Here is a 25,936-nt window from a genome sequence, read left to right as displayed (position 1 = left end):
TAGTGAAGAGAAGAGAGAGAGGAGGTTTTCTGTCTATGGGAGAGAGAGGAAAGATAAATTTAGAGATAGAGAGTGAAGAGAAGAGAGAGAGGAGGTAAGGAGATTGGAAAGTAAAAAATAAGAGAGAGAGAGGGGGGGGCGGGGGGGTTTTTAGAAAGGGAAACGCATGACAACTTCGCTTTCCTCATAAAAAAGTTTCGTGTTAACATACCGAGAAGTGATTTAGCTCATAAAATAGTTTCATGTGTTATGATTTAACGTTTATTGGTTTGATATATGGAGGCCGGTTGAGTGATACCGTATCGATGGGATGAAGTTGAAAACGCTTTCTTAACTCCAAATGGCAGGCGTGATAAAACAAAATAGCAGTCCCGTACGAAGACCATGGTAGACAAGGGCGAACTTGCAGCTGAGTTGGAGGAGGAATTGCGCCAGCTCAGGCTCGAGAATGCTCGTCTGCGGCAGGAAGTGCGTTCTGCAGATGGAGACGACAAAGGGCCCTGCCCTTCCCTTGGCTGGATCTCGGGTGGCACCTTAACCTCTGACATGATTCGTAGATATAGCCGGCAGCTACTTGTGCCAGCATTCGGTGTACAGGGCAAGTTTCTCATCCCCGGCATTTTCCTGGAGCTTTGTTTCAATGTTAAGACACTGAAATATGGATTATGTTAATCATCAGGACAGATGAACCTCTCCAAGTCTTCGGTTTTGGTGATAGGAGCCGGTGGCCTTGGTTCCCCAGCCGCAATTTACCTGGCTGCTTCTGGAATCGGTATGCATCCATGCTCAAGCAACACTGACGCTATCTTTCTGGAGGAAAATGATAACTAGAGACCATCATTCACCAACTTGATTGATGGCCCCAAAACGTAGACACATTTTGTTTATTGGGAAGGTTGCGATATTGGAGAGGTCATGAGTTTTATTTCAGTTGAGCATACTGAGGTAGAAGACGTGATGTTGTAAGCTTCTTAGTAGCCTGCATATCATCTCCTCTCGGCTAGCTTCGGCCTAGCATCAGTGGTTCTAAAATGCGCTCTTGGAAACATTTGTAATATTTTTGAAATCCTAAAGTTTTAGGCATCCATTTCTCTCAATATTATGCCATAAGTTTAAATTGAACGTATCTAGTATGGCTAGCTATCATGTAGACATTGGGGATCGATCACTTGTAGATGGCCCACCCAGCAATGTAGTGTGGCATCAACTCTTGAGCATTGGGATCTCCACCTTGTGAAACACGGGTTTTGATTCATAAAGGTAATTAAGAAGGCTCCTCCATCTCATGGATGTGAAGGAATACCGACTCATGGGATGGTGTAGAAGCAGAGGAAGACTTAGATATTTTAGCTCTATCCTTTGCTCTCGGATGAAGGTGAGAATATTCCTTTCAGCATTTCTCCTTGGGATGATACCGTTTCCACAATATGGGCATTTAAGCTTCTCTTAATCTACATCAAAGCTTGAGGAAGACTCCAAATGTTGTTGCCTGCTTCTTCTTTTTCTTCACCTTCTCTCCTCCTTGTTTCCCCCCCCCCCCCAACATGTTATAAAAGCCTTAGTAAGGCTAGATCCACTAGTACCAATCTCCTTGAGTTACTCTTCGTGCTCCAAAACAAGTGGAGCTAGCTTTTCCCATAGAGGAGTCTCCCAAACCTTGAAGCTAAGTAAGTTGGTGTAGAAGACATCATACTTGGGAGATGGCAATTGAACACCAGTTGGAGTGATGGAGTGAGAGAAATATCAAACACTAATCATCAGAGTGTGAGGAGATTGAGGCGACTGCAGAGGATGATGCTTGATGATGTGGGTGAAGCAGCACAAGGTAGCAGTAGAATGCCGCAGTAGAATGCAATAGTAAAATGAGGTGATGGTAGTAGTCACGAAGACTGGACAGCCATGTGTGTGTGGATTGATGACTGAAATTTGCATTGAAGGGTGAGAAACCTGCATAGAAGAGGAGACTAAATGGGGGTAGCTTGTCTATTTATAGATGAGGATGGACCCTCCCAAATTAGGGTTTCACTGAATTGTCTTGAATTGCTCCATGTTTTAGGATTTTCATTAAATTAAGCTTATTTTGGGGTTGTTTAAGTGGCTAATTAGTATGGAATGCATTTCTTAGCTCAACATATTCTCTTAGGTCCAAAATAGGTTAAGAAAGGAATGCCAACTCATTTTGCGTAAGGTGTCCCATCCCAAAAGAGCTAGGGCATCGAACAAAGGGTGCATGGTAGTTGCCGAGTGGCCTACCTAGACTATAGAGGCGATGGTTATCTTACCAAGGGAGCCTAAGTAGTCACCCTAGAGAGGACAAGGCATTGGACAAAGGGTGTATGTCGGCTGCCCAGTGGCCTACCAAGCCCTACAAAGGCGGATGGAACTACAATGAACGTTGATTTTGTTTTGTTTTGTTTGTTTTTTAAAAAAGTGAGAGATGGTTTGTGGTCAATTGAGTAGAAGACCGGAGAATGAGAAGGGATGGCTAGGCCTAACCCATCACAAAATAGACAAGCTACCCATCCACTCGAGGATGTTGATGACGAGGGAATGGTGAGGAAGTAATGGTGGTGTGGTGGACAAACTACTGGTGAAAATAGCTTAGGATCCATCTAGTGGTGCCTTGCACAATGAGTATGCTACATGCTGTGAAATGCTTATGCAGCAGGTGCCACTTGGAGAGTGTTCCTCGTGGGGAAATTGTTCACTTGCTAAGAACCCTAGTACAAAGATGATGAAATCATGCAATGCAAAGGGTGAAGGTACAATAGGGGGGAATGCCGATGTCGAAGACAAGGGCGGAAACCTGTAGAATACCAAGAAGGGTAGGAACCCCCTCTTAACTTGGAATGGCGACGCCGAAGGAGGAAGAGGAGCCAAATGTGGGTCTTCATGTGATGCTGAGAACCATGATGAGAAGAACCATTTGGACTGGAAGAGTGAGGTAGAAGTCACTGCCATGATAGCATCAAGAGAGATGTTGTACGCATGCTGGTAGAAGAGTAAAACTCGTAGAAAGATGAAACCATGAATGGAACGGTGCGCATCCCATGTCTCTAGCCTAGGTAGGACTAGACAGACCTGTATGTTAGCACTGCACTGAAAACAAAGTCTACAAAAGAGTAAGATTTGCAATCATGGAGGTCAATAGTGAGATGCTCTAAAAAGAAAAATAAAGTTGAAATGAAAAATGAACTAAATGAACGAGTGCAATAATGCAAATGTGTATGTGTGTGTAAATGTAGTGGAACAATTGAAAATGAAAGGCTAAGTGTGGGGCCACCATTGCATACGACGAGGTGGGGAAGAAGGCCTAGAAGGTGCAGTGGAGTTCGTGGGAATGGATGCATAAAGTGCAATAGGATTGGTACTAGCAGACCAATCAGTCAACCCCTTAGGAGTAGAGTAGGATGGCCACTGAGATTGTCTGTGTACCACATGTCCAGCAACCATGGGGGTTGAAGGAGCAGATGGGGTTGAAGTAGTCCCACTAGACTATGTAGTTGTAGTAGTTTGCTAGGGTTTTCTAGGAGGAAGACCTTGGGCCTTGGTACGGCACTCCTCGTCCACATGGCCCGACCTTTACCAGTGAGTGCAAAACCTATTTTTCTTAGGAATTTGTTGCCAAAGGGGTCAAGGTTCTTTGTTTTCGTTAGAGGAAGTGGTGTTACCCTTGTTTTGGCTTGCCTTCGCATCTTGTGAGTTTTTATCACTAGTGGTTTTTGTGCTTGAAGAAGAGGCAATCAACCCTTGCCCCTTTGAGTAGATGTGAGTAGAGGACTTCTTGTAGACTTGTTCACGTAGCCTCGTGTAACGCAATAACTGACTCTCAAATTCATAGAAGGTTGGCAATCTAGGCAGTGAGATATTGTGCTGGATACAATAAAAGTATTTATTGGGCAACCTGTTCAAGAAGAATGTGAGGTGATTGTCCTCCGACTTCGGAGAGCTAGTAGTGGCAAACCCCTGCTATAGCAACCGCCAATATTTGGCCAACTTGACTTTCAAATGATCCCCTTCCTCAATGGAAAATTCTTGAAGCTTGAAGTTAATGTTCATACGCCGAGTACGATCTCTAGCCGCATAGCGGTCCACGAGATGACTCCAATGTTCCAGTGCAAGAGGGAAGTGTTATAAACTGAGAGTGAAACTCAGGAAGCAAACAGTGCATCAACTCGACATTGGTTGGGCATTGCGAGCTCTCCATTGATGGATGTGATTAGGGTGGGCTAGGTGAGGATCAGGCATAGGCTCAAGACCAACAACAAGGTCCCAAAGACCTTGAGATTCAAGCACTTGTTGCATATAGTTCGACCAAGTAGTGAAATTCGAATCGTTGAAATGAGTCGTGTTCGTGAAGGCATTCTTGGCCGATGCAATAGCAGTGGTAGTGCTCGATGCAACAAGAGTGGTAGTGCTTGGATAAGGTGGATAGGATGGGTATTGTGGTGGAAAGGAGTACACTTGGGAATGGGTCCGAGAATGCCCACCACTAGGTATACGAGAAGTGTGCATGATGGATCCAAATGTTTGCATGGGATGACTAGGCATGGGCATTGTCGCCACATGAGTATCCCACGATGGAGGGATAGGGACATGTGGAGTAGAGGATGGAAATCCCTGCATTGGAGTGACCCATGGAAAGTGTGATGATGCACCATAAGCAGAGGATGCAAATCCTTGCATTTGAGAGGTCATGGGGTATATGTGGCTTGGGGTAGTGAGGGGGATGCCCATCACAACCATTCCGGTAGGGAAAGAGATGCCTACATAAGGAAAGGTAGAGGGAACTGTGTTAGAGGGTGGAATTCCCTGTAACGAAGTCCCATAGTGCGGAATGGCTTGGGGAAAAGGATAGGTGACAGTGTTAGGAGGTGGAATGCCCCTTAATGAGGCACCGTGTTGTGAATAGAGAATGCCCCCTAATGAGGTACCATGTTGTGAATATGGAATAGAGAATGAGAATGTGCTAGGAGTGGAGACAGAAGGCCCAACTCCCAGTGTGGTAGAGGCGGACGTGGAATGTAAGCCGAGGTTTTGAAACGATATTAGTCAGCTCATGGTGTGAGTCTGTGTGCAGAGGCTGGGCATTTTATGTAGCATTTTATGCAGTATTTTATGGCACATTTTTGTGGCCATTTATGATGTATTTTTAGCATTTATTGCTGGCCGACCAGCATTAAATGCTGGCCGACCTGCATTTTATGCTCCCCACTTTTGTGGCTATTTATAGGGCTCCTCCTCCACAGTCTTTTGTACTTCAGCCATAAGTGGAGATCATTCTGGGAGAGAGGAGCCGGTGCTGAGGAGCCCACGCAGCCAGTGACTCACCGTTGTATGCTGCTGTCTCGTGTTCGATATGGATTCCATTTCCCGAGCATACATCTGAGTTCTCATCTGTCTACTGTGTTCATTCTTTCTTCTGTCTTGTGTTTCAGCATTTATTTCAGCATATTCTTTACGCTTCCATTGCTGCACCACTTCTGACATGGTATCAGATTTCAGGCTGCAACCTATTTGTGCTGTGTTTTCTTGCTGATTTCAGGATTTACACCCTTCTTGCTGATCAGCCAGCTGTCCTTCCTGCTGGCGACTGCTGATTTGCTGCTGGCGACAGTGTTTCAGCATTTGCGTTTTGCGTTTTTCTGGACAGATTTGCGTTTACTGCTGTTCCACTCTTTGCTGCCCGTGTTTCCTTCATCAAACTGCTGGCAACAGTCTTTAGCCCCTGTTTATTCAGTTTGCAGCTTGCGTTTTGCTGTTTACAGCATTATTTTTGCCTGTTTTTCTGATTATTCAGGCCGTTTTTGCTGTTTTTGGCAGTTTTTGACTGATTTTTTCACTTTGTGCAGCAGCTTTTGGCTTATTCTGGTCAGCCTTTGGGTTATATTGCATGTGAACTCACTATTTTTGGTGTTTTTGGTTGCGTTTTGGCTGTGCTCACTCTCCAAACGACCTTCTTTTCTTCTACTTCTCTTTTCTACCTCCTCCAGATGGCCCCTCCGTGCACCTCAAGTGAAGATAAGTTACATGGACCTGATTATCTCACATGGAGTGCTGTCATGAAAGCTTGGTTTGTGCAGAAGCGGCTATGGTATATCGTCTGTGGAGCTCTTGCTCGACCTCTCCGTCCTTTTCCTCTTCCTGAAGACTTTGATGAGGACAACCATGAGGAAGCGGTGCTCACTTGGGACTCGGACGATGCCCGTGCTTACTCGACGTTGCTTCGGTGTATTTCTAAAGCGGTCTTACCGGCGGTTACCTCCTGTAGGACATCTCCTGAAGTATGGCAGAAGTTGTGGCAGATGTACGAGGCACCTTTCACCATGCGGGCCGTCACACTTTATGGCCAGCTCCAGCAGATGAAGTTTGAGCCGAAAGATACTATTCAGTCTTTTCTTCTTCGTGTTACGCAGGTACAGGATCAGCTTCGGCACATGCAATCTGCTCTTCCCGAGGTGCATCTTGTTGGGACGGTCCTCTACAAGCTCCCCCCGGAGTTTGATGGAGTGGCCACTGCTTTGCGGGCATAGACATCATCGACTCCTGTCAGTTTTACACATATGACCTCGATGCTTCTTGAGCATGAGGCATCCTTGAGATTACAGGGGCGGCTTCCGGCACATTATGGAGGTGAGGCTTATGTAGCTTCAGAGAGGGGTGACGGGAAGAAGAAGTCAAAGGCCCAGTGTTACCACTGTGGCAAGAAGGGACATTTGCGGAAGGACTGCAAGAAGTTAGCGGCTTCCAGGAAGAAGGAGCAGAAGACGAAGCGGGATGTTGACTTTACCGATGAGTCCTCTCCTTCATTAGACTCCGAGTCCGATCCTCCGACCAAGGAGAAGTCCAAGGCGCGGAAGGGATCCTCTTCTTCGGATCGCGGGAAGGGCTTGGTGGCCCCTTCCTCGGCTGCTTTCTAGTGGTGGTGATGCGGTCATCCCTCACGACTCTCTTATGCCAGAGAGGGAGTGTGAGCGGGTGTTGGTGGGGCTGCAGTGCCTCATCTATATTTTGATATCGATGCACAGGATCCAGAGAGGGATGTCCCTGACGCATCGACGGTATCTGGCAGTGAAATCCTAGAGACCGGTGTTGATTTCTGGGTTCATGATGAGCTGTTCTTCTTGACAGAGAGCGAGAGGCTTTCGTCTGGAGCTCACATGAGGGGACACTTTGGTGGTTTGGCCAAAGGCGGGGAATCCATGGTCACATGTTCAGAGACATGTTTGGCAGATTGGCTTTGTATGTCCTGAGTGACATAGGTGACATTACATAGAGAGCTGCTATGAGTCTTCTCTATTTTCAGGTGTTGTTGGTACGATCGACATTGACATCAGATACTCTCCGAGGCATCTTGGTGGTGGGCTGGCCACTCACCGCTTGGACATCCATGGTCCTTCTGGTGTTTCTTTGTTGTGTAGTTTATGATTCTCCATCATTGTACTATTTTATTGTATCAGATCACACATGATCTGAGAGAGGGTGTTAGCAGATATTAGTCAGCTCATGGTGTGAGTCTGTGTGCAGAGGCTGGGCATTTTATGTAGCATTTTATGCAGTATTTTATGGCACATTTTTGTGGCCATTTATGATGTATTTTTAGCATTTATTGCTGGCCGACCTGCATTTTATGCTCCCCACTTTTGTGGCTATTTATAGGGCTCCTCCTCCACAGCCTTTTGTACTTCAGCCATCAGTGGAGATCCTTCTGGGAGAGAGGAGCCGGTGCTGAGGAGCCCACGCAGCCAGTGACTCACCGTTGTATGCTGCTGTCTCGTGTTCGATATGGATTCCATTTCCCGAGCATACATCTGAGTTCTCATCTGTCTACTGTGTTCATTCTTTCTTCTGTCTTGTGTTTCAGCATTTATTTCAGCATATTCTTTACGCTTCCATTGCTGCACCACTTCTGACAGATGAATGTCTGCTTCTTTAGCCCCCTCTATTAAGATTTACATACGTTTGACCATCCAGATCCTGCACACTAAAAGGCAAAAGAGGAGAGGGTTTTGATTCGAGTGACTCGAAAGGGTTGTACGAACTTGACATTGGGCCTAGCCAAGATCATGAAGATGGATCATCAGTCGTCCCAAATGTCATATTGCCTCCATGATTAGAAAGGTGGCTAGCCTCACCAATCGACTGGAAGGAGTAGCAAAATTGGAAGAAGGGATGTCTTCAGGTTCGTATTTGTTGTGTAGATACTCCTTAAACTCCTCTGTGAGGTTAATGAAATCTAGAATATCTAGCATCGTTGTAAATATAGAGGGTGATGGTGAGGGTGAATATAGAGTGTTGTTTTGCTTGCCGAGTCCATAATGCCTCTTGAGGGTCTTTAGTGATGGAGAAGCCTGATAAGACATCATGGGGTCACGAGAAGGTGTCTGTGACATTATGATTCGGTTATGGGTCGTATTGTGTGCCTCGTGCAAAGACTAGTACTCCACAATATCTGCATGATACTCTTTAGAACAGCACCAACTTTGATACCATGTGAAGAAGAGTGTGGAGGCACTGCTACGGTTTGCATTGAGGAAACACAGAGTGTACGACCACGATGGAAGCACAACGAGACAAACACAGACAGAGAGCAAAACTCAAACCCTAAACACAAACCTCAAAGCTCAAACACAAGCAAAAGAAGGGATAGAAAGATTACAACTCTGAAGTGAATGAATGCTGTAAGTGAATGTAAGAGTATATAGTGTGCCAAGGGGTAGAGTAGTTTGCCGGAGAGTGATGTCCCCACTGAAGATGGATCCCAAGTGTTGTGACCACCAATCGGGGTGATGGAGTGAGAGAAATATCAAACGCTGATCACCAAAGGATGAGGAGATTGAGGCAACTGCGAAGGATGATGCCTAATGATGTGGGTGAAGCAGCAAAACGTATCAGTAGAATGCCATAGTAGAACGCAACAGTAAAACGAGGTGATAGCAGTACTTGTGAAGACTGGACAGCCACGTGTGTGGACTGATGATTGAAATCTACACTCAAGGGTGAGAAACCTACATAGAAGAGATGAAATTGAATGGGGGCAACTTGTCTATTTATAGATGAGGATGGACTCTCCCAAATTAGGGTTTCACTAAACTCTCTCGAACCGCTTCCCATTTTAGGGTTTTCATTAAATTAAGCTTGTTTTGGGGCTGTTTAAGTGGCTAATCAGCATGTAATGTATTTCTTAGCACAACAAAATTGGCCTTGGGAATTTAGTTGTTGTTTGGTATAGTTACTTTATGAGCATGAATTAACAATTGAATAAATTTTAGAATTGTAATTGTGAAAATTATTTTAATTGACTGAAAATTACTGGAAAATGCATTTAGAAGGCTACCATTTTACAAAACTTACCCATGCAAGTGAGGGAAAGGCTATTAAAGGCTGTTGGGTCCTCATCCCAATATGGTGGAGGTTGGGAGGGCTAAAAAGAGAGCCGTTGTTGCAATTTTCTAGCCAATGGTGATTAGCCCAGCCATTGGAGGCTGCTAAAGAGCTGAATAGGAGGCCCTTGGAGACAGGTGACCGCCCCTGTAGGTTATCTACATGTAGGCGGCAAGTGAACAAGTTTGGGGCCCACAAGGGCAAGTGATTGCATGTGGGGCTCCTGTTGATGGTAGGCTGCAGTCAATCAGCCATATACAACAGGGAAGCATTAAATTTCTGCCAAATTTGGTGATGAAATTCTGAAATTTCTCTCTCCCCAACTTCTTCTCCATTCTCTCAACCAATTCACAGCTTTTCTCAAGAGATCTAAGCCAAATTCAGTCCCAAGAGGGTGCAATTGAAGAATTTTTGGAGCTCAACCCTAATTTACAGCAGAAATTAGGGTTTACAAACCATTGTGGGAAGAGTGCTCAGAAATTGGGGCCTAGTACTTGAAATTTAGGAGCTGAAATTTTGGAATTTTAGAGAATTTCAAGAGGCCAGTTGGCAATATTAAGTTTGGGGCTGAATTTGTCTTGCAAGGACCTTCCCCCAAGCAAATCAAGGGGCAAATTGGTTTTAAGGAGTGTTGGTCATTTCTGATGCAAGAGGTGATTGGAGAGGGGATTCCAGGAATCTCAGTGTATTTCATCTAGGTTGCAATATAAGATAAAGAAATATTGCAAGGGGTGCCAATTTGGGGTCAACAGGTTGTCCATTGTGCCGGATTAACTGGTAACATTTGCATTTTCAGGTTATGTGAATTTCATGCTTGCTATAATTAGTGCTTAATTAAGTTCTTTATGACCCTATCCGAGAAGGAAGGTTAGCTTCACGGTTCCATTACTGGGATATCATCAACTCCCTTGAATTGGTGGGCCCGTGGCACGTGATTGGAAGTCTGAAGCATTGCTTTGGTGTTGAGATTGTATTCAGCTAAGCATTAGATCAAGAATGTCTTGAGATATGAGATGGAATCAAGTAGTCATGATGCTTCTTAGTTTGAAAATTCACTTAATGAAGGGGGAAACACAATGCTTGGAATTTGTTTCATTCTGACGTGTTTGGAACTCATGGTGTCAATGCTGTTGAGCTAAAACATGCATTACTTGCTGATTAGCCTCTTAAATAGTCCCAAAACACACTAAAAAATTCTCTTTTAGAGTAAAAACCCTAAAATAGGGAGCGGTTCGAGAGAGTTTAGTGGAAACCCTAATTTTTGGGGTGCCCTTCCACATCTATAAATAGACAGGTTGCCCCCATTCAGCCTTATTTCATCTGTGCAGGTTTCTCACTCCATGTGCAGATTTCAGCCATCAGCCTCCTCCCACGTGGCTATCCAGCTGCTGGTGCCTTCATCCATTAAGATGTCAGCTATTGGCAACATCATCATCTGCTGTGATCTGATCATCGAGTCATCGCGAGCCACATCAGACACTGTTTCAGCCTGTTGTTTACTGCAGACTGTGCATAGTTTCCAGCCTTTGATCGGTGGTACATTGCTGTGTTTACCAGTTTCCAGCCTCCAGACTGCTGCATTTTGGTGACTCTTACATTTATTTACAGCTTTCATTCACTTTAGAGTTGTGTTCTCTCTCTCCCTTCTTTTGTTTGTGTTTGAGTTTCTGAGTTTTGCGTTTAGGGTTTGAGTTTTGAGTTTTGCGTTTAGGGTTTAAGTTTTGCCCTTTGTATCTGTGTCTGCCTCTTTGTGTTTTTGTCGTGGTCGTACACTCTGTGTGTCCTCAGTGCAAAGCCTAGTAGTTTTCTTCACAAATGCTGGTTATGTAAATGCTCCATACAGTGCTGCTGGTCATGAGGAAAATGTAGCCAGTGTACTGGTTTTGGCAACAATATGAAAGATCCAAGGATTTGTGTGATCCAAAGGGAAAAGGGCCTAGAACCTAGTGTAGGTCTTGGGGGCATGAAGAGTTAAGAGGTAAAGTTTCCATGTGCTTCTTGGTGAAGTTTCAATATTGTTTCACCTATGGTAGATACAAATGGATGGAGGAGGGCAACTTGGCAGATCACTCTCGGTGATGAACTTTACCTTAATGTATCTCGGTTAGAGCCTTTCGGATCAAGCTCTTTTAGGTTCAGCAAAGCATAGAAGGTATAGACTATTGCCTAATGCTAAACGGGAAGGTTGCACCTCCACTCCCCTAGTGATGGATAGCTTGGTTATGTAGTGGATCTCAGATGTACTTGGTTTGCATGTAGGGTATTGTATGTTGATAGTATTTCTACCATTGGGATCACTATTCATTGTACCAGTTAGTGTGAGTTGATATGCAGATGTGTATGGTTTGTATCTAGGCTTTATAACTGTACATTTGCAAGGTTGTTGATATGTATGGAATACATGGCATGTACATTTAGATGTGATATACATTTGCAAGGTATGTATAGGATATGTAGATGACATGCAATGTACATCTGCAGGTGATTCAAGAGAAGTATAATTGCATAAGTTACATGTGGTTTGTAGTTGATGTATACTTTATATGAGTATCATGTGGTATTTTATGCATTACAATGTATTGGTGGTCAAACAATGTTGGGTTTTGGTATGTGGATGCATCTCTTATGGTTTTGACAGTGGTTATGGTTCATGCATATGGATCGGAACTAGTTTAAGTGACTAGGATCTCAGACATGCAAAGGGCATGATCATGGGAAAGCAATAGGTGCACATGCTTGACTATGATGCTGGCATGTATTCCAATAGTGGCAAATGATGTATTTTGACACATTGCAGTGCAATCGAGTGGAATTGCAAGGATTTCAAGGGGAAGGTTTGTCACAAGGGCGTGAAATCTGGATGCTTTACTTAGCATTGATAAAGTCTTAATCAAATGTGCAAATGTGAGATGCACATGTGATGCACAAGTTAGTTATTTCACAATGATGGACCAAGGACCCCAAGATGTCAGTGGGATGTCAAAGGCAAAAGTTGTAAGAAGCTATATTAATCACATACTTGGTAACACCTAGTGTTAGATTTTGGCCAATAAATTTTTAAATTTTTATTAGGCATTAATGTTAGTGGTGGCATTAGGAACTAGGCATTAATTACTTAAATAGTGCAAGTTCAGGGGCTGATAAATGCTCAAGATTTATTGGATGACAAATTGACCTAGCCAAATTAATTATTGGTTGATATAATTAAAAATTTTGAGCAAGAATTAACAACTAAATTAATAATTCTGAAAATTAATTTAATTGGCCTGAAAATTGTTGAGAAATGCATTTAGAACTCTATCAAAGAGCTGCTCCTAGTTGATAAGGAGGCCATGGGAGGTAGGTGAAACCCTTGTAGGTTGTCTACATGCAGGTAGGAGGTGACAACAAGTTTAGGGCCAATGAGGGTAGATGTGTTAGAGATTAGTCATCCCTTGGACTAGCATTTCTTAGAGTACCATTGTGGTCAGTTCTCTTGGAGGTACTCTCGGAGGGCATTATTCATTATTCCAGTTAGTTAGCGGGCATTTTCAGTAGAGACAGTGTACGGGCAATCTATCAAGCAAGCGATGATGCCACGTGGTAGATGGAGGACTGATTGCTGATTGTTTTATTCATTTATGTTGCAGTCAGCAGTTTTTTGATTAGGTTGGCCTTTTTGCTGGCCGACTGCATTATTTTATTGCATTATTTCTTCCTACTTAGGCCCGGTTAGCAACTTGCCCTCGTCACTTGCTTTTCAAGTGCTGGTGGGAAAGATATGGCTCGAGGAGATACGTCTATAGCCCTTATATATCTACCCTCTTCATTTCAGCATTCATTGACTGCAGATTTTTATGTTCTTGTGTTTCTTTTCTCTCTCCCTTTCTCTCATGTTCATTTTCTTTTAATCTTGTCCATATGCTTTTGCATTTGCTACACTCTAACATGGTATTAGAGTAGTGTAGAAGGGCTGATTGATCGTGGGTAGACTTGATCGGGAGGGTTCTTCGCGATTAAATTTTGAGTTTTCAGCCTTTGGAGGCTGCGGTGACCAGGTTGTGCACGGAGAAGGAGCTAAGTTGTTTTTTTTTGCAAGTCCTTGTTGTTTGTGATGAAGGAGGAAGGTCTGTGTTTTCAGCCTTATTGCTGCAGATTTTGAGTTTTCATTGCCTCCGGTGGGTGAAATTCTTTGAGGATGAGCAAAGGAAGCCCTAGTAGGCATTGGCACCGTGTGCGGAGTCAAAGGGAGCTGACCTTGTCTTTGTGTAGGTTATTCTATTTACAATGCCGGTCGAAATTCACGTGGAGTTTCATGCTATTATGGATTGCAAGGTCCTTGTGTTACCCGCTCTTCCTTTAGGTCAAAAACTTGATGGGAAGAATTATTGCATATGTCATGTAATGATGCTTGCCATCTTGGAGTCTTATAATTTGGTGGAGCTAGTGACCGAGGCTATAGACCATCCTACAACTTGTGATGCCTCTAAGCTTTCTTCAGATGAGAAAGTTGAGTTGATAAAGATATAGGTGCATTGGGTTAAACTGAATGCCTGCATTTGTTCTTTCCTCTTTCTCTCTTGAAGTCAAGCGATCATTGCTCACATCAAGCACTTGATCGTGGCTTGAGACATAAGGCTGGAGCTTAATCAGATGTACAATCATATGACTGTCATGAAGTTGGTGTTTCTGGAGGTTTAGATGAGGACTTTCTTCTATGCAGAAGCATGTCAATAAGCTTTGGCAATTGCAGATGCAAGTCTAGAATGCAGGAAAGGCGATTACCTTGGAGGATATGGCAATAACTCTTCTTTCTGAGTCACTACCCGTATTTAGTGCATTTTACTCCACCTTGATTGCTTCAAGGTGGTTAGAGACTCTTGATTGGGAATGAGTTGTTTTCTATGGTTTTGGATATAGGTCAGTCCTCTCAAAAGAAGGGGAAGGACCAAAAAGAGGAGGACAAAGAGGAGTCGTCCACTTGTCATATCTGTGGGTGGGAAGACAAGTCACTGGAAGAAGGATTGCCTCTATAAGGCGAAGAAGGACAAGGAGAAGTCTTCAAAGGATTCAGGAGTAGTGCTGCTTCCTCATTAACTACCTTCCTCCACTTGGAGGTGATTGAGGCATCGATCCCTAGGGCTTTTGATGTTGTGTTGACGGCCGCACACTCTCGTGAGTGGATTGCTAATGAATTGGGCCCATATGCTACTCTATCCTTAGACTATATAGGCTTTAGGATTTTCTTCATTTGTTTTCCATTGCATTCACACACTCGCTCATTTACACATCTGTTTTCTTCATCTTAGCTTTACTTTTGCTTTGTTGTGTGCAAATTCTAATCTCTTTTACAAGGTTTTGTATTGCAGTCTAGGACTAATGTGCATGTTTGCACTAGTCCTTGGGCTAGAGATATGGGATGCTCACCATTCCCTTGTGGGTTTATCTTCCTTGGAGACTTTCTCTTCTACTAGCATGGAGGCCTCTCCTCTCGAGGTGGATTTTGCGATGTCTCTTGATGCTATCACAATAGTAGCTTCTCTCTAGCTTCTCGAGTGGGTGCTTCATCCTCATCCTCTGTTGAGCTAAAACATGCATTACTTGCTGATTAGCCTCTTAAACACATCAAAACACACTAAAAAAATTTAGTGAAAACCCTAATTTTTGGGGCGCCCTTCTACGTCTATAAATAGACAGGCTGCCCCCATTTAGATTCGTTTCGTCTCTCCACGTGCAGATTCAGCCATCAGCCTCCTCCCACATAGCTGTCCAGCCCTCGAGACTATTGCCACTCCATGCGTGTTTGCTCTTGCTGTTGGCGCCTTCATCTATGCCGACGTCAGCTGCTGGCGACATCATCATCTACTGCGATTTGATCATCCAGTCATCGCCAACCACATCAGACACTGTTTCAGCCTGCAGTTTACAGCAGACTGTGCGTAGTTTCCAGCCTCCGATGAGTGGTACACTGCTGCGTTTACCAGGTTCCAACCTCCAGATTGCTGTGTTTTGGTGACCAGCTTGCTGCCATTCACTATTCAGCACTCCTACACTCCAATTGGTGGTCACAGACTTGGGATCTGTCTCCGGTGGACGTCACTCTCCGACATTGCTCTGCACTTGAGCACACTGTACACTCTTACATTCATTTACAGCATTCATTCACTTCAGAGTTGTGCTCTCTCTCTCCCTTCTTCTGTTTGTATTTGAGTTTCTGTGTTTGAGTTTTGAGTTTTGCGTTTAGGGTTTAGTTTTGCTCTCTGTGTTTGTGTCTGTCTCTTTGTGTTTTTGTCGTGGTCGTATACTTTGTATGTCCCTAGCAGTTTTCTTTACATGGTATCAAAGCCGGTGCTCTTGTAAAGAGTATCCTGCGGATATTGTGGAGAGCTAGTCTTTGTGCGAGGCACACAATACGACTCGTAACCGAATCACAATGTCCCACACACCTTCTTCTCTAGTTCCTATGATGTCTTATCAGGCTTCTTCATCATTGGAGGCTCTGAGACGGCATTATGGACTCGATGAAGAGGATGACACTCCACCTTCACCAGATTTCACTAACATGACAGAGGAGGACTTTGAGGAGTACTATCGCAACAAGTATGGTGATGTTTACACCCCTCCTACCAGTTTTGCTACCACATTCGGACCGGTTGGTGAGGCTGGCCACCTCTCTGATCATGGAGGACATACAACATTCTAAACGTCTGGCAATTCATCTTCATCATCTCAGCTAGGGCCAATGTTAGGGTTTTACAATTCTTTTGTGTTGCATGAAGCAAAACCCTCGCTTGTTTCTTCTTTTGAGGTACATCATCCGAATGGCTTTGTGTTTGTGAACTTTAATAGAGGGGGCTCATGAAGTAGACGGAATTCAAGTACGTCTACAGCTTCTATTTCATTTGAGCATATCACATACACTTCTCACTTCCCTTCCATAGCATCCTCTTCTATATCACACCTTAATCATCTCTCATCATCTTTCCAAAACCTTGGATTACACTTCACATCTTCATCACACACCCTAGGGGTTGAATCTTCCATCTCCGCTCCTAGCACCTTTTCCTTCTCCATTTCATTCTCTACCTCTTTGCACCATGGTACTTCGTTAGGGGGAATGCCGCTCTTTAACACAATGCCTCTCACCTTTCAGCAAAGGAGCACACCCATAACTCCTGGGTCCAACTGTGATGGGCATCCCCCTCACTATCCCTAGCTTCACATCTCACATGACCACTCATACGCAGGGGTTTCCATCCTCAGCTTATGGTGCGTCTTCACACTCTCCTTGGGTTACACCTATGCAGGGATTCCCATCTTTTGCTCCCCGTGTTCCCATCCCACCTCCTTGGGTTCCTCATGTGGCTACCATGCCCATGCCTAGTCATCCCATCCCTACCTATGGATCCACCTTGCACACTACACGCATGTCTAGGAGGCACCTTGGGGCCCATTCCAAAGTGTACTCCACTCCCCTATTCTACCCCCACTACACTTTTTCTCACTATCTATCTCCGAGCACTACTACTCCTATTGCAACGGCTAAGAATGCATTCATGAATAAGACACGTTTTAATGGGTCAAATTTCACCACTTGGTCTAATTTCATGCAACAAGTGCTTGAGTCTCAGGGTCTTTGGGACCTCATCATTGGTCTAGAGTCAATGTTGGACCCTTGACTAGCTCAGCCTAATTACATTCGTCAATGGAGAGCCCGCAATGCCACAGCCAATGTTGAGTTGATGCAGGGATTGCTTCTTGAGTTTCACTCTCAGTTGTAACACTTCGCGCTTACATCAAAGCGTTGGAGTCACCTTCTTGACCGCTATGCAGCTCGCGATCGTACTTGGCGCATCAATCTTGACTTTGAGCTGCAAGAGTTCTCTATTAAGGAAGGGGATGATCTGAAAGTCAAGTTGACGGAATATATCCGAGTTCGCCACTACCGATCCTCCAAAGTCAGATGACGATCAGGTTATATTCTTCTTGAATAAGTTGCCCGAAAAATACTTCAATTTCATTCAACTCATCATCTTCCAACCTCGATTGCCAACCTTCTACAAGTTTGAGTGCTAGTTCTTGCGTTACGCAAGGTTGCATGATCAGGTCCACAAGAAATCCTAATCACAGCCTTATTCAGAGCAGAGGGGGTTGATTGCCTCTTCTTCGAGAGGGAAAACCACTTGTAACAAGAACTTGCAAGATGCGACGACAATGCAATCAAAGGGTGACTTCTCTTTCTCTGATGGAACCAAAGAATCTAGACCTATTTGGCAGCAACTCCCTAAGAAAAACCAGTTTTGCACACACTGCCAGCGAGCAGGCCATGTGGATGAGGAGTGTGGCTCTAAGGCTCAAGGTCTTCCACCTAAAAAGCCTTAGCAGACCGTTGTGACTTTAGAGTCTAGTGGGGCTATGCCTTCCGCTCCTGCTTTATCTACTTTTTCAGCACCCGTTGTTGCTGGACATGTGGCTCGAGTATAGCCTCAACAGCCTATCTCTTTCATTACCCCTGAGAGATTGGCTGATTGGTCTGTAGGTTCCGATTCTGTTGCACTTCATGCATCTATCTCACCTTCCTCCCCACCTTGTCAAGCATTCCCTTGGTAAAGTCGTGCTACTGGACTTACTCGATGGTAGCCATCTTCTTAGACTAGCATGTCTCTAGGTCCTTTCGGATACCCTAGGTTAGGTGTAGCATTCATTTTTCGCACTCTTAGAGTCGGGCCCATAGGATTCTTTGTCCTTAGCTTTTCCATTCTTTTGACTTCCGCTGCATTTACTCACACACATACACATTCATTGCATTTATTTTGAGTTAGATTTCCTTTTTGTTATGTTTTGCTTTGGAGCATCTCACCATTAATCTCTGTGTTTGCAGATTTTTATCTCTTTTGCAGGGTTTTGTCTTTCAATGTAGGGCTAACTGGCAGATTGCTTTGGTCCTACCTGGGCTAGAGACATGGGGATGTGCACCATCACTTTCATGGTTTCATCATCTTAGGAGTGCTTGCTCTTCTTCCAGCATGGCGATTTTCCCTCCCGAGGTGGATCGTGCAGCATCTCTCTTGATGCTATCATGGCGGTGACTTCTACCTTGGTCTTCTAGTGGGGTGCTTCCTTCACTTCATCCACTTCCTCTTCTTTAATTCCTTATGGTTCTCGGCACCATATGAAGACCGACATTAGGCTCCTCTTTCTTCTTCGGCATCTACTTCCAGGTTGGGAGGGGATTCCTACCTTTCTTGGTATTCTGCAGGCTCCAGCACTTTGTCTTCGACATCAGCTTTTTCCCCCTGTGGTACCTTCCTCTTTACATTGCATGATTTCATCATCTTTGTACTAGGGCGCTTGGGCAAGTGAACAAATTTTCCATGAGGGACACTGTCCAAGTGGTACTTGCTGCATGAGCATTCTTCAACATGTAGCATACTTTGCATCTCACTGTGCAGAGTACCACTTGAGCGGATCCTAAGCTGTTTCCATTGGCGGCTGTTGTTACCACATCACCATCCTCCATCACATGGATAACTCCTCACTTATTTTTCCTCGTTATTGACACCTTGAGTGGTTGGGTTAGCTTGTTCTGTTTTGTGATGTGTTGGGTGTATCCTCCCTACTTCCATCTTCTGGGTCACTATTACTCAATCGGCCACATCCCATAAAATTTACCTCACTTATTTAAAAAAAAAAGAAGCTCCATGTGGTTCCATCTGCCTTTGTAGGGCTTGGTAGGCCACTAGGCAGCCAACATGCACCCTTTGTCTGATGCCCTGTCCTCTCTTGGGTGACTACTTGGATTCCCTTGGTAAGATAACCATCGCCTTTGTAGTCTTGGTACTCCACTGGGCAGCCGACGTGCACCCTTTGTCCGATGCCCTGGCTGCTTTGGGGTGGAACGCCTTGGGGTCAATTAACATCACAGTGGGTTGCCTAACCTTTTGGCTCAGTTTTGGGCCTGAGAGGGGTTGTTGAGCTAAAACATGCATTAATTGTTGATTAGCCTCTTAAACAGCCCCAAAACACACTAAAAAATGCTCTTTTAGAGTAAAAGCCCTAAAACAGGAAGCGTTTCGAGAGAGTTCAATGGAAACCCTAAAACGGTGAGCGGTTTGAGAGAGTTCAGTGGAAACCCTAATTTTTAGGGCGCCCTTCCACATCTATAAATAGACAAGCTGCCCCCATTCAGATTCATTCCGTCTATGCAAGTTTCTCAATCCACATGTAGATTTCAGCCATCAGCCTCCTGTCACGTGGTTGTCCAGCCCTTGAGACTGTTGCTACTCCATCTGTGTTTGCTCCTGCTACTGGCGCCTTCATCCATGTTGACGTCAGCTACTGGCGACATCATTATTTGCTGCGATCTGATCATCCAGTCATCGCCAGCCACATCAGACACTGTTTCAGCCTGCTATTTACAGCAGACTGTGCACAATTTCCAGCCTCTGATCAGTGGTTCACTGTTGGGTTTACCAGTTTCCAGCCTCTAGATTGCTGCGTTTTAGTGACTAGCGTGCTGCCATTCACTATTCAATACTCCTACACTCCGACTGGTGGTCACAGGCTTGGGATCCATCTCCGGTGGATGTCACACTCTGACATTGCTCTGCGCTTGAGCACACTGTACACTCTTACATTCATTTATAGCATTCATTCACTTTAGAGTTGTGTTTTGTCTCTCCATTCTTCTGTTTTTGTTTGAGTTTCTGTGTTTGAGTTTTGAGTTTTGCGTTTAGGGTTTGAGTTTTGCCCTCTGTGTCCGTGTCTGTCTTTTTGTATTTCTATCGTGGTCATACACTCTGTGTGTCCTCAGTGCAAACCCTAGTAGTTTTCTTCACATGCTCCTCTGTGTTTCCGGGCACCACAAGTCAAAACCCTTAATTTGGAAGGATCCACATCTGTAAATAGGAGGTTGTCTAGCCACTCAGGTCATCCCTTTTTGGCAAGTTATCACTCTTCTGCAAGTTCCATCCATCAATCTACATCATTTAGTGGTTGTCGAGTCCTTATGACTACTGCCATGTCTCCCTTAGCTAGCACCTACCCTGTTGCTACCCTTGGGTGCTGCATTTATTGTTGCAACAGGTTGCCCTAGTGTCCAGATCTGTAGGCAATAGTTTCCAGCTTGTATTTGGCTGCTGCATGGGCTGCCCAACATTTAGACTATCTGATGTCAGCAGCTCTGTTTACCAGTTCTAGACCTCTAGATTGTTGTGTTTTGGTTTCCAGCTTGTTGCCCCTTCACATTCAGTTATGACTAGTGGCTATAGACCTCAAGATCCATCTTTGGTGGATGTCACTCTCCGACTTCTGCAATTGCTTTGCCTTTGAGCATTTTGTACGTTCTGAGTTTTATTTACAGCATTGATTTATTCACTTTAGAGTTCTCCCTTTTCTTTGCTTGTGTTTTGCATGTTTGTTTTTGTTGCTTTTTGGTTGGAGTTCTTGTATTTTAGTCATGTTCATACATTTTGCGTTCTCTCATTGCAAATCCTTGCATCACATTACTTCGCAACCACTTGAATAGTGCCCTTGCAAGAGAATTGTTTACTTGCCCAAGCACACTTTTACAATTATAATCATCCTTGATGATACGGATAATAATACAAAGCACAATAAAAATGTCATTGAAGCAAGAGTGATCAAAATCTTGTAAACATCAAGAGAAGAAGCCACCCCTTCTTACCACTAGATGGTGGAAATTGAAGTGGAAGGGGACTGAGCACCCGTGCCGATCTTGGGTAGTAAGTACTAAAGAACTGAGCAATTGACTAGCTTGGTTAATATGTCTATAAAATTGTTTGATAAAGGCACACACTCTTGGCTAATGGTGCCTAGCTGAACCTACTCTTTGGTGAAGTGGTAGTGGTGAACCTAAACCGGTTTAGCAGCTAGTGCTATGGGGCTCTAGTTGTCTCAGAAGATGGTGATTGGAATGCCACGTGGGAACTAAAGTCCCATTAGTAAGCTCCTCAAGTAGACAATCTCTGTGGTGCCATTGTAGAGAGCCTTGTACTCCATCTTGGTATGGAGACAACCATCGTCTCTTGTTTATGGTTGGACCAAACAATGGGAGCCATGTAAAGAAATGCCCTGACACAAAAAGACAAATACAATTGCACAACAAAGCACAAATTGATAGCGGAACGTAGTTAGGGTTGGGGTAACTCAGAGACAATGAACATAGTTGGGGTAACTCAGAGACAATGAACATAGTGAATAATTTAGGATGAATGAATCTGAATAATACAATGCTCATGGAACAAACACATTATCCAATGAATGAATACTAAACCTTGAACTCTCGTGCCTCAACAACTAAGGTAGAGATAATGAGCTGAAGAGTGTGTCATACTTTGACAGATCCCAAATGTGGCTAGGCAGTCTCCAAAGATGTCCGACAATAGCAAAGCATCAATGTGGATGTTGGATCTGTGTCGAAGACAAGTGGAGGAGAGAGAAAATGTGAAAATGCAAATTTTGGAGTGAAGGCAACAGGATGGACAGCTCTAGGGGTGAAAACACAGCAAAATCTGTAGACACAACTTGGAAATCACCAAATGTAGCCTTGATGACTATTGCTAATAGCTAGAGGAGCCTTAAAAGTAGCAGATGCAGCATGGGGCTGGTTGCCAACAGCAAACGCAGCAAGAGTGGGGAGCTGGATCAGATGGTGATGGTTGTAAGAGGAGAGATCAGCAAGAAGATGGTTGGAAACAGGTGCCAATAGGTAGTACATAGTGTGGGGCAGGTTTGGTTGAGATGTTCTTCGTGAACGGAGTGTGGACAGCAAAGCTTTGGAACTTGCAAACTGCAAAAACGAGATTGGACTTAGTGGGAGAGCAGCCTATCTATTTATAGAAAGTTTGGGGCTTCCCAAATTAGGGTTTACATATGGGACATTGAAACTCTCCAGGATTGGGTTGTTTAAAAAAGGGTTTAAATTCATTAGTTTATTTAAGATTTGGGGCTCTTTAATTAAGGCTAATGATTTTTAGCTCAACATCCCCTTTGAAGCCCAAAACTAGAACCAGAAAGGGATTGCAAACAAGCCCAAGCCCTTGTGCTTTTCTTTTCCCCAAGGTGTCCCACCCCAAAGCAGAGAAAAACAACATTTCACATGATAGAAACTCGACTTATTTGATTTCTGAAATGTTTGGTAGGTTTATGTGTGGTTAAGGAGTTCAAGTGTCCACCCTAGAGAGGATAGGGCATTGGACAAAGGATGTTAGCTACCCAATGGCGTACTAAGTCGTACAAAGGCGGATGGAAGCACAATGGACCGCTGGTCACCCCTTCGGAACTTCCACTCTTAAAGATATCTATTCCGCTCTATTCTTTCTAATTCTAACTCTGCACTGAGGACTTTATCCACTGTGAAATGAAATAGAGGCCATGTTTATATGGATCGAAATCAAATCTCCTTGCACAGTAAATCAGCTCGTCGACATTGCTTAAGGATGTTTATTTAACAAATAAAATTGTTTATAAAAACCACTTTCAATCAAGAAAAGCCACTAAAAAACCAATAAAAACAGTTGTAATGACTAGGAGCTTTGACATTGTATTTGCTTGTCATTTTATAGGTTTTGGACACTTTTGGAGGGCACATTAGTGCATTTCTTTTAGGGGTTTGACCACATTTAGGGCTTTCCCTCTTTTTCACCTATACATAGGTAGCCTGCACTTTCATTATCCATTATCTATTATCCATCGTTGATTCTTTGTGATCAGCCAACCCTCCTTGCTCTCTCATCCTCCTACTTCCGTTTGGTGCCCACATTGACGTGTAGAGCTGCGTGTTGGGGCTGATTGTTGCAGTTGTATACCTTCAGCCACATTGTAGTCAGATTGTTTCTTCTCTCTCTCGCGTTCTCTTTGTCTCCTCTCCATGTCCACTTTCCTGTTTCTGTTGCGCACTCTCACATGGTATTAGAGCCACACGTGGGAGCAAGAGATCTTGAAGAGTAGCGTATTGTCCGCGACGGCTCTTGTTGGGCGCCTTCTACATGTGCTGCAAATCTTGCGTTTGGAGCCAAACAGGGCAGGGCGGCTTGTTTCCAACCCTTTACTGCTGCGCTTACTGGGGTAAGTTTTCGTTTTTGTCCTCGACCAGCTTTTGGTCGGCTGGGCAGCTTCGATCTGCACATGGGCGGCCTCTACCAGGCTGGGCGGCACCATTATTGCACCTAGGTGGCACCATTACTGCACCTAGGCGGTGTCAAATAGGCTGGCCGGCCATTCTATCGGCTGGGCAACATCAAAGAAAACCTGTGTTTTCTGCAGGCAGCCCTCGATATAGGTGCTGCAAAACTAGGCCCTGCATTACCTGCGTTTTTGTGCAGGTAGCTCGTGTATCTCGGGGTTTTGTGCAGGCAGGTCATTGGTCTTAGGTGGCACATTGCAGGTTGGGTGGCACCTCTTCTCTACTGGGCGGTCTGTTTACAGGTGGACAGATTAGTTTCTTTGCTGCGTTTTCATACTGGTTGGTCTTTGCTGACCAGGATGACTTCTATTTGGTGCTGGATGGCCTCCATAACTGGTCAATATCAAGGCAGATTTGCGTTTACTACAGGACTTGCTTTCTGTGCTTTGCTCCTAAATTGGCTGTGTTTATAGTCTCTATACCCCGAGCTATCATTGATCCTCATGATTGTACCTTTGGGATTTTGTTACAGTCCCTATATCCCGACCTATCGTGGATCCTCATGATGGTGTAACCACGGATTTGACAGCTTTATGGAATTGGTTGGATGCTAGAGCCCACTGCTCACTCCTTTTGAGTTGTACAGATTCCATGCTCGTGCATGTTAGACATCTTAGCATCGCTGCAGAGATTTGGTTGAGATTGGCATCTCTCTTTCGGATGTAGATATTTGGGCATCGATTCTCTCATGTTGAAGCTCTGACAACTATTTGTCGTCGATTTCCCTACGATGAGGGATTACATCCAGATTCCATAGGATGGAGGAGATTCGGGATGAGCTTTCATTCATTGTTATAGACATTTCTTCGGAGGACCTAGTTGTGACACTTCTCTCACATCTTTTGTCATTAACATATGATGTGTTCTACACTAGTCTTCTCACTTCTTGTAGTCGGGAGACTCACACTTGGGAGGAGCTAGTTCCATTGGTGCTTGAGTAGGATGTGTCACAATGAGGCGGATTCTGGTGGAGCCTGTGCATATTGCCGTGCTTTTGCATTTTTATCTACAACTACAGGACAAGCCAAGCAAAAGAAAGGGAAGAGGAAGAAGTTGGAGTCATCTTTCGACTTTGATACAACTTTTGTGGAGAATCATAGAATCCCACGTGTCCTCATTGTGGGAAGATCTCACATCCCCAGGAAAAGTGCTGGAGGATATACCCTCACCTTTGTCTGGGAGCGAAGGGTGGATCTACAACGGAGCCTTCATCTACCTCTACTTCGTCAACTGCTATTTTCACTTAGTGTTTCTACACATTTATCAGGTGGAGGAGCCTTCTTTGACTCTCTTCTTTTGAGCAGCCTTGGCTCATTCTAGTGGTGCCTCAAGTCCTACGACTCCCTGAGGTGATTTGCTACAGGTTGTCCGTCTATTCGAAGGTATCGCCACTGCTGGAGACATTTCTTTAGTGCCTGCTAGTGGTGTTGATACCTTGTCTCTATTGTTTGACTGTCCATCAAGCTCCGTTTTTGAGGCCCTACACATGTTCTTAACTTGGGCTTTTATCTACTCTCAGTTCATGGTCTTCCTAGTCTTGAGACCTGTGTTGTCTACACTGAGCCGTCCTCTTTGTGGAGAATTCTTTGATAGGAGCCCCTTTTGTGACAGGTTGACATGAGAGGGGACTATCTACGCTCCCTTCCTCTTCCATTGTGTAGGGCCCTTCGAGGCAGCTTTCTATTGCCACACCTATTTCCGCTTGAGTTTCCCGCTTGAGTTTTTTGGAGTGATCAGTTTGGGACCTCTTTGTTTCCATTGCCCTTTGGTGGACTTCCATTTGATTGGATTTTCCTATGGAGAGGGGGTTTTGCTACTTAGTTAGCTTTCTTCATTGATGGACTTTATCAGCATTAGCACTCTTTTTACCACCCTCAAATCTGCATCTCCTTTGGCCTTCTGCCACACAGAATCTGAGAGGAGATGTTAGCACTCATGTGTGTCTTGTGTGGTTATCTCCTACCTGTGAGTCTCAGCTTGAGGCAGACAAGGACATTAGGAGCTTTGACATTGTATTTGTTTGTCATTTTGTGTATTTTAGACACTTTAGATGGAGGGCACATTAGTGCATTTCTTTTTGTGTACTTTTAGCTATTTTTTAGGGCTTTGACCACATTTAGGGTTCTCTCTCTTTTTTGCTTATATATAGGCATCATGTCCTCCCACTTTCATTATCCATCATTGATCCTTCATGATTAGCCAGCCCTCCTCTTTGTGTTTACTTGCCTCTTTCCGTTTCACACTCTCACAAGACCTTCACAAAACAAACAAGTCTATTTGGACCACTACGTGGTATCGATGACGAAGAAAAGAGGCTAAGTGTGTGGAGCAACTATGGTGGGTACGTAGAGAGGCAAAAAAGAAGTG

The 25,936-nt window shown here is 44.3% G+C and overlaps 1 protein-coding gene across 2 annotated transcripts in view; it reads left to right on the top strand.

The window, feature by feature from the left end:
• The first annotated feature begins 255 nt into the window (after nt 1–255).
• The window catches only part of CNX5 (co-factor for nitrate, reductase and xanthine dehydrogenase 5), a 132,846-nt gene continuing 107,165 nt past the window's right edge, over nt 256–25,936 (top strand). Inside the window, exons 1-2 of one of the 2 annotated variants that reach the window (XM_087661203.1) lie at nt 256–598; nt 680–772. In XM_087661203.1, the coding sequence (XP_087517329.1) occupies nt 385–598; nt 680–772 (307 nt within the window). In that variant the 5' untranslated portion in view covers nt 256–384. The remainder of the gene's footprint in view (nt 599–679; nt 773–25,936) is intronic. The other variant, XM_087661204.1, reaches the window with a different exon arrangement.

This window comes from Lygodium microphyllum, chromosome 21, assembly GCF_053477565.2.
Source record: "Lygodium microphyllum isolate KBCC chromosome 21, Lygodium_microphyllum_v1.1.10, whole genome shotgun sequence".
Taxonomy (NCBI): domain Eukaryota; kingdom Viridiplantae; phylum Streptophyta; class Polypodiopsida; order Schizaeales; family Lygodiaceae; genus Lygodium; species Lygodium microphyllum.
This window is presented reverse-complemented; position numbering and strand designations above follow the sequence as displayed.